This window comes from Molossus molossus, unplaced genomic scaffold (assembly GCF_014108415.1).
Source record: "Molossus molossus isolate mMolMol1 unplaced genomic scaffold, mMolMol1.p scaffold_m16_p_4, whole genome shotgun sequence".
In the NCBI taxonomy this organism is placed as follows: Eukaryota; Metazoa; Chordata; class Mammalia; order Chiroptera; family Molossidae; genus Molossus; species Molossus molossus.
Window position 1 is genome coordinate 114,116,014 of NW_023425377.1, and position 14,186 is coordinate 114,130,199.

The 14,186-nt window shown below is 34.4% G+C and overlaps 1 protein-coding gene across 3 annotated transcripts in view; it reads right to left on the reverse strand.

Moving 5' to 3' along the window:
- NAA15 (N-alpha-acetyltransferase 15, NatA auxiliary subunit) overlaps positions 1-14,186 on the reverse strand; it is a 45,180-nt gene that overhangs the window by 23,238 nt on the left and 7,756 nt on the right. For all 3 annotated transcript variants that reach the window (XM_036239794.1, XM_036239795.1, XM_036239796.1), the window contains 7 exons: positions 12,975-13,128; positions 8,786-8,905; positions 7,304-7,399; positions 7,046-7,152; positions 5,017-5,089; positions 1,749-1,918; positions 481-633 (listed from right to left, as the gene is read on the reverse strand). In XM_036239794.1, the coding sequence (XP_036095687.1) occupies positions 481-633; positions 1,749-1,918; positions 5,017-5,089; positions 7,046-7,152; positions 7,304-7,399; positions 8,786-8,905; positions 12,975-13,128 (873 nt within the window). The remainder of the gene's footprint in view (positions 1-480; positions 634-1,748; positions 1,919-5,016; positions 5,090-7,045; positions 7,153-7,303; positions 7,400-8,785; positions 8,906-12,974; positions 13,129-14,186) is intronic.

Genomic DNA, 14,186 nt, shown 5'->3' on the forward strand with positions numbered 1-14,186 from the left:
ATCTGAATTCTTTCAAAATCATTTTCTGTTTTTTAACCCATTCTCAGAGTAAGAGAGAATAAATATGTGAAAGAAACAGAAATCATATTTCTAACCACTAAACAAAATATGTACCTTTGTAAACAATTAATCAAAATGTACCTTTGTAAACAATTAATCAAAATATCTATATAATTAGGGTTGGAGAGTAACATAAGAAATAGAACACTAGCACATAGCAGCCACTCAATTAATATTAGTTTCTTTCACTCCTAAAAAACTCATCTGAACATCCATCATATATCAGTTTCAAAACCCATGTACAACCATCTAAGAAGGAAATAATGTTTTATACTAAAATTGATTAATTTTTTTCTGATAAGGTGATTTAATTAAAATCCTATTTTAATATTAAAAATATTAGAAACAAACTTTGAAAAATAAGTTAGGTATACAAGTATGAACTGTTTATTCATAAGTAAGAACATATGCTGTACAAACCCTTGTAAACTTTGAGCACATTTCTTCAGCCTCCTTTATCAGATTGGCTTTTAGCATATATTTTGCACACTTGGAGTTGATAAATCTGTCTGCTGTGTCCAAAGCCTGGGCCTCATCCATCCACCTCGCAGCTTCTTTAATATTCCCAGCATGCTTACAGGGTACAAAAACAAAATAAACCAGTCAGTATGCTAATGTTACTATGCAAGTAATTAGTTACCTATTGATAAATGACTAAAACCACAAATGGAAGGTACGTATTCTTCTGAATTTTAAGACCCAAATCAATGTAGATGCATAAATTCTGCCTAATGTAAGTTCTGATACCTTTCTGAAAGTATACAGAGAATATAGGCTCTCTAATAGTAAATACCTGTTTTAACATTATTGTCTACTTTCATAACCTCAAACAGTACCTGGCACACAGTGAATACTAAAAAAGAATGGCTGAATCAAAAAATAAAGAATAATTGAAATCTTTCAGTGCGAACAATATAATTCAATGTCAAGTCATAAAAGGCAAAGGGATGACCAAATTTGTACACAAAAGAACCATGGAAACATTACTGATTAAGATCATTAGTGGACATTCCACAATTATCCTCGTTCTAATTAAACTAGTCCATTTGACAAAGTCACAAAACTAATGAACATAACCTGGCTCTGAAAGGTGCTTTTAGAATATTACTTAATTTCTTTATTTTTAGAAAATAAATTTTTGGTTTACAATCTTTTCCCCAAGAGTTTTTGTTACTAAATTATATTTGTATTAAGAGCCAATTTATTTTAAGATGATGCTAAATCATGATTAGAAACTCTCATGCAAGACCCAAGAGTAGAGGAGGTAAGATATGTAAAATTCACAGTAGAATCTTCAGTGTAATTTCATTAACATGACCAGATACTGATATGTGATCATACTCAAATGTTAACAGAAACAAATATTTCACAGCAAATACACTTACTTTCGATTACCTATACCCTTACTACTTAAAACCAAGAAAATAACCAGATATATATGTGAACGAATGAGAATATATATGAATCATATATAAATGACCATATGTGTGTGTGTACATATAGATGAGTGATCCAATAAGCACAACCATGACAAGTCTGAAAGTAATCAGACTGAGAATGTACTGTTTGTTATGCCACGTTTTATAAGCCATCAAATAGTCATTGTTCTTATAGCATTAACAATCTATAGAATGTAGAAAAAATTATGTCTTATTACCTTATAAGAAAAAAAGGGAACAGATTTTTACCTTATAGATTTTAGCTTTCACAAGAAAGAGTTCTATCAACGTAGGCGTACTTTCAATAGCGGTATTTATGTATTCGAGAGCAATAGATGGCTGACCAATTTTGTCATAATGTTGTGCCAAGTAGTACTGAACCCAAAGTAATGTGGTTGGTGGTTCCTCTTTTCCATCATCTTTAAAAAGTGGGGGAGGCAGGTGGGAGAGGAAAGAAACCAAGATTAGTCATTATATATATATGTGTGTGTATATATATATATATATATATATATATATAAAGAGGGTACCCACCTCCAAATGGGTACTCTATCCTTATTAATAAAGAAAGCAATTTGAACCATGTTATTTATTTATCTAGCTATAAAATTACAGCTAAATTTGTAAGATCTTTGGATGGGACCACTTTCCGTTCTGTATCATTATAGCCCCTAGCACAATGCCTTGAATTTAGTGAGAACTTTACATAATAAAATATGGAAGATAAATAAAATCAAAGATTAAACAAATTACCTAAAAGGCAATTGAAGTGTCAGGGGAAGACAAGCTATACTAGATCTATGAAAGTGTGTATTGATCAGGAAGTTATATATGAGGAAAAAATAAATAAAAATAAAAAATTTTTTTCCATCAATGTGAGTTAAAAAAAACAAGGTCCAACTATTTAATTGGTTTCTAGCTAATGTACTAAACTACATGTATATCTGTGATGTGGTTATTTTAAATTTTTAATAATATGCAACAATTCATAATTAGGGTAGAATAAAAACCATACCCAAAAAAGAGATAAGTAAAAATGCTTATTGTATGTTTTAGTTTGCAATTTAGTTTTTATATATTCATAAGAAAATGTGTAAGTTAAATACACAACCCACACATTAAAATGTGCTTTTTAAACACAAATTTCTAAAATCAGAGAATTGTTATTTGCTTTCAAAGAAAGCAACAGATTGCTTATTTTTTTCCTGGTAAAAGTAGGATGGCTCAGTGGACAAACAATAGGAGTGGAACTCACCAACTCCCGATCTGATAGATCTGCAACTAAAGTGCTGCATATTCTTGGGCATGTCATTGAACCTCTTCCACATTTGTAAAATATGTAGGAAAATGCTGATAATCAAAGGAATATTATGATGATTAACCAATGAAACCATGGTAACCCCTTCTAAAAAGTATTATTAAAATTAATCTGAGACCTAGAAACACTGATCAACCCAACAGCACTGAGCACCCCAGCTCCCATACTGGGCTTTCCCACTGCAAGAACCAGGGCTCCTTGGGAAAAACAACTGATTCCAGGTCTATTATGGGTAGTGTACAGATAAACTGGAATAATCATGTCACACCAAATTACAAGGAAGCTATCAACTACTACCATGGTATAAGAAGGCTGGAACCATTTAAAACTGTGATGATTTAAAACATAAATATGTTTAAATCCAGGAATTCCTAATACCTTTAAGACGTGTACTAGCCATCTTTGAAGGATGCTACTAAACCAATTCATTATATTTGAAAACTGGTATAAAACAGAAAAAAAGGTAGAAGAGGCAGGGAGAAAAAGTAGCATTCATCTTGCTTTTCTTATAAACACTGAAATAATGAACTAAGCACAAAAACAATTAAAAAAAATTCTCTTTTAAGTTAATAAAAATAAATGATGGAATATCACCAGTTTATAATTTCTATCAGTTGCTAACATGTATAACAAATTCTACCATGCCTCCTGATGGAAGAATATACCACCACCTGTGAAATAATCTTGCTCACTGCTCTTGCATTTAAAACAAAATAAAAGCAAATAACCTCTCAAATTTTTAAATCTCATCGAGTCTCTTCCCAGACCTGTCCATTAGAAGTTTCTGCAATGATGGACATGTGTATCTGCCCTGTCCAATACAGTGGGCATACAGTTTAAGATGGCTATTGAGCAGCGTTTAAAATGTGGCTACTACAACTGAGGAACTGAATCTTTTATTTTTTTAAATAGCCATATGTGGCTAATGGCTATCATACTAGACAGTACAACTATATACCCAACTACCAATTTATAATAAATTCAGACGACAAAGGAAAAACATGTATAAGCAACACCATGGGAGTACATTCAGACTGGAGGAAAACTCAAGAAAAAAAATCTAATTTCATTAACAAACGAGTTGCAGAAAGAGAAGATGGAGGGAAAACCTATAGATTAAAAGATAGTCAAGCCTGGCCGGTGTAGCTCAGATGGTTGAGTGTTGTCCCATGAACTAAGAGGTCATCAGGCTCAATCCCCAGTAGGGGGTGTGTAGAAGGCAGCTGATTGATATTTCTCTCTCATCAATGTTTCTATCTCTCTCTCCTCCCTTCCTCTCACTCTAAAATCAGTGAAAACATTTTTTTTCTTTAAAGAGAGAGTTAAGAGACATATCAACAAAATTCGAATAGATTTCACCCGGATCTTCATTCAAACAAACTTCAAAAACTAAAATAAAAAATGACATGTCTAAGATAACTGGAAATGTAAGCATGGGACTTTTTTCTTTGATATTAACAAAGTATTGCCCTGGCGGGTTTGGCTCAGTGGTTGGAGTGTTGGGCCCACAGACCGAAGGGTCATGGGTTCAATTCCTAGTCAAGGACACGTACCTGGGGTTGAAGGTTCAATCCCTGGCCCCAGTCGGGGTTGTGCAAGAGGCAACCAATCGATCTGTCTCTCTCACATTGATGTTTCTCTCTCTCTCTCTCCCTCTCTCTCCCCCCCTCTCTCTTCCACTCTAATAAAAATCAATGGAAAAATATCCTTGGGTGAGGATTAACAACAACAACAACAACAAAAGTATTAATGTTCAGGTGTCGTGATGATATTACGGTTACGATCTTTAGAATATTAAAATGTTCATCGATGAAATGATGTGATATTTGGGATTTGCTTCAGAATAACATGGCAGTAGAAGGAAGCAGGTAAGAATATAAATGAAATACGTTTGGCCATGAGTTAAAAATTACTGGAGTTGGGTGGTGGGTAAATGGATAATCAGTATGTTATTACATCTAGTTTTGGAGATGTTTTAACTTTTATATAAAATGTTTTTAAATAACCTGATGTGATCCTCTTCTTACCAAATATTTTCACACAATGTTCAATCAAATCAATGCATCCCTAGCTTAAAGGGAAAAAATGTTTAAATATACTAAACTTATTGCCTAAATAATGAAAAATACTGACCTTCTAAGAATTTCACAGTATATTTAAATTTCAAGGTAATTTTTAAACCAAAACTTGAGCACTTACCATTGGGGTTAAATAACCGGCAGCTTTTTAGAGAGGTTTCATAACCTACTACTAATTCTTCTATGATTGCCACCTAGAGTAAAAATACACAAGCACAATTTAATAAAAAAAAATATATATATATATAGTTACTATTTCTGTGGAAAATGTGTTATTTACTATTAAAGGGCTAAATAAACATTCACACACACTTGTATAAATCTCAACCTATAGATAAAAATTTTAAAGCAAGTAAACCATATATTTTTTAAGGTGTATACTGAGGTATAACTTTCTGAAAACACTGGCAACTACTTTCCCTGCTATAAAATAAAGCATCAAACTGAACTAGAAATCAGAAGAGGGTTGGACAAAAAGAGACAATGTTATAGATTATTTTTGACTCATTTTTATCTCAATCCATATAAATAACACCCAAGTTAGTATTTGCTCTTCAGAAATCAAAATTTAATGCTATGTGAAAAGAGAAATTTCATAAGCAGATGATAGCATCAGCTTTCAATTTCATAATCCTGGGGAAACCATTAATAAAACCAACATGGAACAGTGGGTGCTTCCTGAGGTCCAGGAGAATGAGTGGCTATCCAAGTTCTGGTTTCTCCCGAGTCATAACTATACTTCTTATGCCTGGCTTCCTAAGAGATCTGTGAATATTTTTAATTTATTAATTCCCTTCTTTCCTTAATCTACCTATAATGGATTTCTGTTGCTAGAGAACAAGGGTGGGGAACATGTGGCCCACGGGCCATGTAAGGCCCACAAAATCAATACCAGCTAACATCACACGCACCAGCCAAATTAGCCTGACCAAATATAGCAGGCTAATTTTTAAGTCGATAATTTTGTATGGCCTACAAATGATATAATAAATATACAAATGGCCCTGGGCAGAAAAAAAGTTCTTCATTCCTGCAGTATAGAAGCTCTGTTAAATGACCTCAACTTAACTGATCCAACAAATTAACACCAGCTCTCTCCATTACCTCAGAAAACCGTGAGGACAGAATGGCCACAGCTAGGTTATTCTGGTGTGCCCATGTTCTTCTGCTCCCACAAGTTGAGCTACATGCTTACTAAGTTTTGTTTTCCCAAACCTGTTTGAATCAGTTGCACTTATTATTATCATTGCAAAATGTAATTCAATATTATGTAAATATAAAAAATGAGAACAACAACAAAAAAACTGTTTCTATAAGTTGAATACCACAGAAAGACTCAAGGATAAATTAGATATTTTTAACCAATTTAGATTTAAATGAGACAACCATATATACCATAAAAATATACAGGAATTCTATAATTAAGACTGCTTTGCAAGCATCAAATTATCACTCTACCCAAACTGAAAATAACAGACCACATTTTATAAATGTGATTTATGCAAGAAAAAAAAGCGAAACAGTCATCAGTAAAGCCCATGCCTTGGGCCTCTCAACAAAAGACTGGCAAATAAGTGTACCTTATGTGCTTTAGGTTAGTGTTTAGCATGTTTAGTTTGTCCCATCTTTCTGATTCTTCACTGTAACTGATTTTTTTTAATCCAACCAACATGTCTTGATGCCACTGTACTTGCAAGCAAAATAATCTAAATTAAGATCAAAACACGCTCTTAACAAGCATTTGAATATGGTAATATGTAGCTAAAAGAGTAAGTTAACTTACTGGGACAGCAAATAAACTCTTCTGAAAGAATTTTTTTTCTACCAAATAAAAAGGGAGAAAGAATACTAAGCTAAAGTGAGTATAAAACATGAGTTGAGTTTCACCATGAGCAGGGATTAGAGAAAATATTAAAGAAATCACTCCTTTACCAACTCTTCATACCTACACTGACTTATTAGACAGAGAAAACAAATAAGCAGTAAGTTATTTAGATTTTAAAAAGAGGCACAGGAGCATTTAAACTACAAGCTAGGAAGACTGACACTAGATTCACGAAATGTGTACTATGTGCACAGATAAGCAAAAATCAATTATTCCAAATATTAAGTAAAGAAATTATAGTAACAAAAATTGTGTGATGCTTTACCTTTTCTTTATCTTTGTACAATGACCTCAAAGTATTGAAGACTGGTGGACAACCTTTGCTGAAGTTCATCCTTAAGAACTTATCCAAACATTCCTTAAACTTCTCACCTTGGAAGAAAAAAATCCTGTTGGCTTACATTCACCTGGACAATTCTAGCAATGTAGACTTTAATCTCAATATGCACACTCAATATTTAAAAATCAAGGAAACTGTAAATCATACTATCCTTTTCGTTCCTTTTCAATTATTCTCACTTACCAGATAAAAAGTTTAATGGCAATCTTCTTGGCACCAGTCCCCTGGGATATTTAGTCCAGGCTTCCTCATAAATTTTTAGTCGTTCTAACATATTAGCTGCAAACAAAAAAAATTTTTGTAAGTAATGTAATTGTAACTGTTGTATTTTTCTAGTGAACTTCAAATTTCTCAAAGTATATAAAAATTATCATATTAAACAGAACCTCTGCAGATGGAAAGAAAAGTATTTATAATCTAACCACTTAGATATATCAACAATAATTTCAAAATATTTCCTTCCTTTTAATATTTTCACATTTTAATTCCTATCCTCATAAAATACACAGTTTTCTTTATCTTGTTTTATTTTAGGTAGTCTTTCAAAATCTGAGGACTGTTGCACTTGAGTTCTGAGAAAGGCTCAATTACTGTATTTCTATGTACGGCTTCTTCACTATTTTCTTTAGCCTCTCCTTTTCTAACTCCTCTCCTCGGATTTATTTTGGAGCTTCTGGATCTGTCCCCTATCTTCCATTTCTCTTTATTTCTTTTACATTTTCTCTTGTACTCTCAGCTGAGAGTTTTCCTCAGTCCATCAGTCTTCCACTTCACTAATTTCCCTCAGCTATGGCCTCTCTTTTATTCAATCTATTAAGATGTTTAAGTCACTAAGTAGGTTTTTCTTTTCTCAGATTCCTAATTGGTACTTTCTCATCATTATTCATATTTCATGGCTACAATTCCCTGTTATCTTATATTCCTCCATTACCTCTCTACTCTCCCTTTTGCTAACACTGATGACTATCAATCCAGTGCTGGTGTTCCTAAGGTAGTATGACATTCTGTTACGAAGTTTCTCCTGCATATATCAATGTCTCAGAGATGGCTCAGTACTCATCTTGAGGGAAATATAACTTCAAATCAGATCATACTGTCTGAGGAACAGGCAGGCCTATTTATAGATGACATGTTTCTGGGCTTGTCCTCACAAGTGAGTCCCATTCACGGGAGAGGGTGATGAGGGAAAGGGGGTAGGGGCAGGGAGAGGAGAAGAATCTCTGAACCCAAGTTTATTTGAGTGATGGAAATTTAGTCCCTGTTCCCTCCCAGGAAAGCACTGTTCTTGAAGCTACATTCATGTGCTCCTGGCAAGCCACTCTGCTGTGGCCACGGGTGACCACAGAAGTTATGTTTGCTTCTTTCCTTCAGGGAGACATCTCCATTTCTGTCAGTAGAACTTTCCCCTTCATGCTCTTGATGCTTCCATGCATTTGTGAATTTTTAAAAGTTGTTTCTAATTTGTTTCTCAACTATTTCTACGAATTTGTGTAGGAGAGGTTTAAGAAAATGTTCCATCTGCCATATTAATCAGAAGTTTGCATTCAGATTCTGATTCAATTCTTAACCACTATTTTTCTAGTTATGTTTTACAATGAGTTAATAAAACACATGTTAAAAAAATAAGCAATTAAAACTTAGAAAGTAAGTTTTAAACAATGCTACCTGGCTTAAGTGCCTTTTCCAGGCCTTTGTAATAGGCCCAGTTTTCAGGATTTCTCTCTTGTAATCCTCTATAAACATCAGCTGCATCTTCCAAACGACATAATTGCAACAGAAGTTCCCCTGGTAAAACAAACAAACAAACAAACAAATTAAATTAACTAAGTATTCCCTGGTTATAACTTTAACTTTTCCTCAAATTTAAAAATCTCTTCAATGTTGGCAGTGGATGAATTTGGTATCCTCCTGAGTTCCCAACTCCCTTCAACAAGACTATGTGCCATGTAATTATATGGTCTCTCCCTTTATGAAGTTCATATTTAGAAATGCCATTCTCGTCACATCCTCAATTTATTCAGATATTTATTTGTCTAACTTGAAGCTACTTTCCCAAATTCATCTAACACAACACAACTAACAAACCATCACCTACTACTTATTTATTCCTGACATCATATGGACAATTTTAACATATAAATTAATGATCCAATCCAATACCCTAAACTTATCATCCCTTAACTGTAAAACTATGCTGCTGTAGCAGCCCACAGTCACGGCCACATCCCAAACTTTCATTTTCTAGTGCTTCCAACTACCAAATACGCATCTTGCTTTAAGCTTAATTTACTTGTCGTCCTTCTTCTTGTCTCACTAGTCCTGTCCTTCAACCTTACAGAAAAACCATTCCTTCTTTTTCTTCAGGCAGTCTCAGTAACATGTAGATTCATTGCATGTCCCCTCTGGGTTGCACAACCAATCTCATTCCTGAATGATATAAGCAGCCCCAAATACCAAAATCAGTCTTAAAACCTCTACTCCCTAATTTAGCAATTTTAATGCTTGGATCATCCCAATTGTTTCTTTCCTCCACACCTTCTCATACAGGAAAGCAAAGTCATCAGATGAATGGACAGAGGCACCGCACCGGTTTCACTAAAAATATATAAGCTCCAAGCTCACATAAGCCTCGAACACTACTCAGAATCTTTCTCCTTAAAGGGCTCCTATTGACCAAAAAGGTTATTTTCAAACCATAACTTCATCCTTACACCCTTTGCTTTCAGCAGATAACAAAAACAAGCACTTATTGAGTGCTTACTGTGTACTAGTGACTTTGAAATGTTTCACATGCATTAACTCAGTTTTCCAAACTCTATGAGGTAGGTTACTACTATTTTCATCATTGTAAAGCAGAGAGGACTTAAGTTAACTTGCTGAGGGTCTTTCAGCTAGTTAACTGTTGGAGTCAGAACCTGAACCCAAGCAATTTGGCCGAAAGAGTCCATGTTCTTAATGTCTATACCAGTGGTTCTAACCAGGGGCACTTTTGCCACCCAGGAGACATTCAGCAATATCTGAGAATTTTTAGTTGTCACAGTAAAGGAGGGGTGGAGGTGGGCAATACTGGTACTGATGGGTAGAAGCTAACAATGCTGTTAGACATTCTGTAATGTACAGTAGACTTCCATCCCCAACATTTCAGTCCCAAAATCTCATAAGTGCCGAGGTTGACAGCCTGCTCTATATTAACCAAAAGCCCACTTCACTAAAAACATACAAAATATCCTGCAACTCTTCTCCCCTACACTACACCGATCCACATTTCCTTTCCGTAATCTTTTTCCACATTCTTTGTAAAAGAAACTGGTGGAATAAAAATTAATGACACTTTCTGCCTAACTACATGCCCACTTACCCTCTCCCAAATTATCCTGACCACAATGCCTTTATTACTGGAATTCCCAAAGATTGATGATTCTACTCACATTTCCCTTCCCCAATACCTGAATCACTGCAGGTATTCAATACATATTTTATGGAATGAACTGATGGCTCTGTTTCATATTTTACTGAGAAAATGGAAGCAATTAGAAGTCCCAAATGCCCACTACATCTACACACTCACTTGCCCATATACTCTACCATCTCTTATTACTGGAGATAAACTATTCATGTTGTTATCTAAGGCTAATCCTTCAACGTATCCACTAGATCACAACCCCTCTACTATATCAAATATCCTGTGTCAATTGGATCATTCTCAAGTAAATATAAACACGTGTTATGAAGAAACCTTTTTCTGATCCTGCAACCCACTTTATCCATCACTGTTTCCCTATTTCAGCAAAACTTGTGTGAGTCAGTTAGGCATGCTATCTGCAATTCCTCTACTTTCAATCTTATTTAAATTTACTTGATTGGCTCAGACTTTTATCACCTTTCTTCCAAATGTTCAGAAAGCGCATTTGTTAAGGTCAACCATGACATCCAAATTGCTAAAATCCACTGGTCAATTCTCAGTTCTCATCTAACTTGATCTCTCATTCTTCCTCAGTAATAAAGTTATCAAGAGGAGCAAATGAGACAATGTACTTAAAGAGTATTTTTGAAAATTGTTGTGTACTTTCCTAAAGTAACTAAGGCCTAAGACTTGTCCCTGATCATATAGCTAGTTAGCAACCAGCCAATCAAGGAACCCAAACCAGTTTTTTCCAATCTTGTGATCTTTCAATTAAGTCATAAATCTCCTCCTTTTATAACTAACAGACCGTTATGGGATTACAATTCAAATAAAGAGAGCTGTTCAGGATCTACAGTTCATAGTTGAGGTACAGAAACCTTAAATTTCTGTTTTTTTCTTGCCAGTAGCAATATTGTCGGCTGAAAGTCCACCTGACAAATAATGGCTACATCCAGTATGCACACAGATACCATGGTTTTCTTGTGTTCGACTTCAAGGGGAGCCAAGGGAATCTGAAAACAGCAAACTTCAGTTCCCTGGACTAACATGGGCAAAGCAACATTTCAGATGGTAATTCTTAGGAAGTACTTATATTTTCAATTACTTGTCATTCTTCTTTCATTTTCCATTATCATTTCCTCAACTCTTAAAACTGTTAAGAATCCTTTTTCTCAGGCCTCTAATAAATGGCAGCATTAAAGATCTTTATTTAAAGATCTATCTCTCCTACTGCAATCCACACATATTAAACCTAGATCTCTGGTTTCTATTCATGTTCTTTCTATGTCCAGAAAAACTACAAAGATTTTATAAATGTCCCTAATATACTTTAATAAAAACTGGTTGATCCATATAAGAAATCTGGTGTATATATCCTGTTCTGCTAATGAGATGTTTTTGAGAAATTCCTTGTCTTATAAAATTAACCAAATGCCCTTATGTTCTGATCAAACCCTATATTTTAAGATAAAAATATTTTATTTACAGAAAAAATATTTTTTGAGCCACTTTATTCAAATATTTTTATTGTTAGCAATTTTTTTTTACCTATATCAATAATATTTATTGTTTAAATGTATATTTTCCCAGATTACAAATTATTCAAAGTACATAAGTAAAAAACAGGTTTTCTAACCTCAAAAAGTTGAATTAGCCGTGGTCAGTTTGGCTCAGCAGTTAAAGCATCGACCCATGGACCAATAGGTTAGATTCAATTCCCAGTCCAGGGCACATACCTCTGTTACAGTTCGAAGCCCAGACCGGGTTAGAATCTTGCAGGAGGCAACCAATCGATGTGTCTCCCCCAAACCGTCCCTCTCCCTCCCTCCTTACAACTCTATCTGAAAGAAAAAAAAAGGAAAAATATCCTCAGGTGAGGATTTTTTTTTTAATCCTCACCCAAGGATATTTTTCCATTTTTTGTACAGATAGAGTGGGAGGGAGAGAGAGGAAGGGAGAGAGAGAAACATCGACATGAAGGGACACATCGAGTGGCTGCCACCCGCACGACCAACCAGGGCCAGAGACAAACTGCAACCGAAGTACGTTCCCTTAGCGGGAACCGAACCCAGGTCTCTCCGGACCGCAGGCCGACGCTCTAACCACTGAGCAAAACTGGCCAGGGCGGTGAGGATTTTTTTTAAAAAAGTTGAATTATATGCAATTATCAACAGCAACTAGTTTTTTAGACTTGTTCTTTGTCATAATACTAGAATAAACGACATTTTAAGAAATATGTTTTTATTGATTTTTTGAGAGAGGAAGGAAGAGAGAGCTAGAAAATCAATTGGTTGCCTCCTGCATATCCCCACTGGGAATTGAGCCTGAAACCCAGGCATGTGCCCTGACCCGGAATTGAACTGGGACCTCTCAGTCCATGGGACGATGTTCAATCCACTGAACCACATGGGCCTGGCTAAATGACAGTCTTTAAAAGAAAAAACAAAATACCTTTGGTTTCTTCTACAGCAAGTTTATCACAAATCTGCTTTTCATAGGTACAAAGGTGTTCCAGGGCTTCTCTATAGAGACCTGCTTCCCGAAGAACTTGATTCTGATATAAAAGGAGTTCACTATATTCATAATCCACTTTATCAGGGGATGTCTATATATGGATATAAAACAATTAATAACAGTAAGAATTTTGTTTTCACATTAGAAAATTATTTATACACTCAAGAAGTCTAAGGATACTATCTGATTAATAAAACTCATTTAAAAAATTTTTCTAAATATCTGTCCAGGAGCAGTTAATAATAACAATATTCACTTATAATCCACTGACTAAGAATCCGTAAGTTCTTGCATGAATCCATAAGCCCTTACATATAATAAATAGGAAAAAATGGAAAGCTCTTATTTAACAGCAGAATGTTAAATAACAAATCTAGAAGAAATAAGAGAGAATCACTTTACAACTATCATTGAAATAGATGATTCAAGCAAGAATCATAATCGATGAATGCTAAAATAGTAAAATTTGATTAAGAGCAGGATACTCATAAAGTCTCAAATTGCTTATCAAACAAAATGAGAAAGAATAACAAAGAAAAAAATAAGTTTAGAATGAAGAAACCTAATAAACACTACCTTAACCAAGTGAGCAAATGGAATAAACTGACATCATTTGCCCCTTAATGTGACAAGCTGAGAAGGGCTGAGCATTACTCTTCGGTTTCCTGCCTAAAATACGTAACTATATTTAATTATGAGGAACCACCAAACAAGTCCAAATTGATGGACATTCTACAAGAGCACTGCCCTGTACTCTTCAAAAATATCAATGTCATGAAATACAAAGAAAGTCTTCGAAACTTCCAAAGATTAAGAGACCAAAGAAAAATGATAAAGAAATGCAAGGTATGATTCTAAATTGGATCCTGAAATGGGGGGGGGGGGGGGGATCCTAAGAAAGGATATAGACAATTAATAAATTTTGAATATGAGTTATGGATTAGACATATAGTCCATCAATGTAAAATTTCCTAATTTTTATATAATTTATATAGTACACAAGTACAGAGTTATTCTTAGGAAAAACCACACAGAAACATTTAGGAATACAAGAGCATTGGTCTGCAATTACTCTAAAATGTTTTTGGAAGAAAATTTGAACAGATAAATAAATACAAAGAGATTATAAAGTAAATGTGACGAATATTA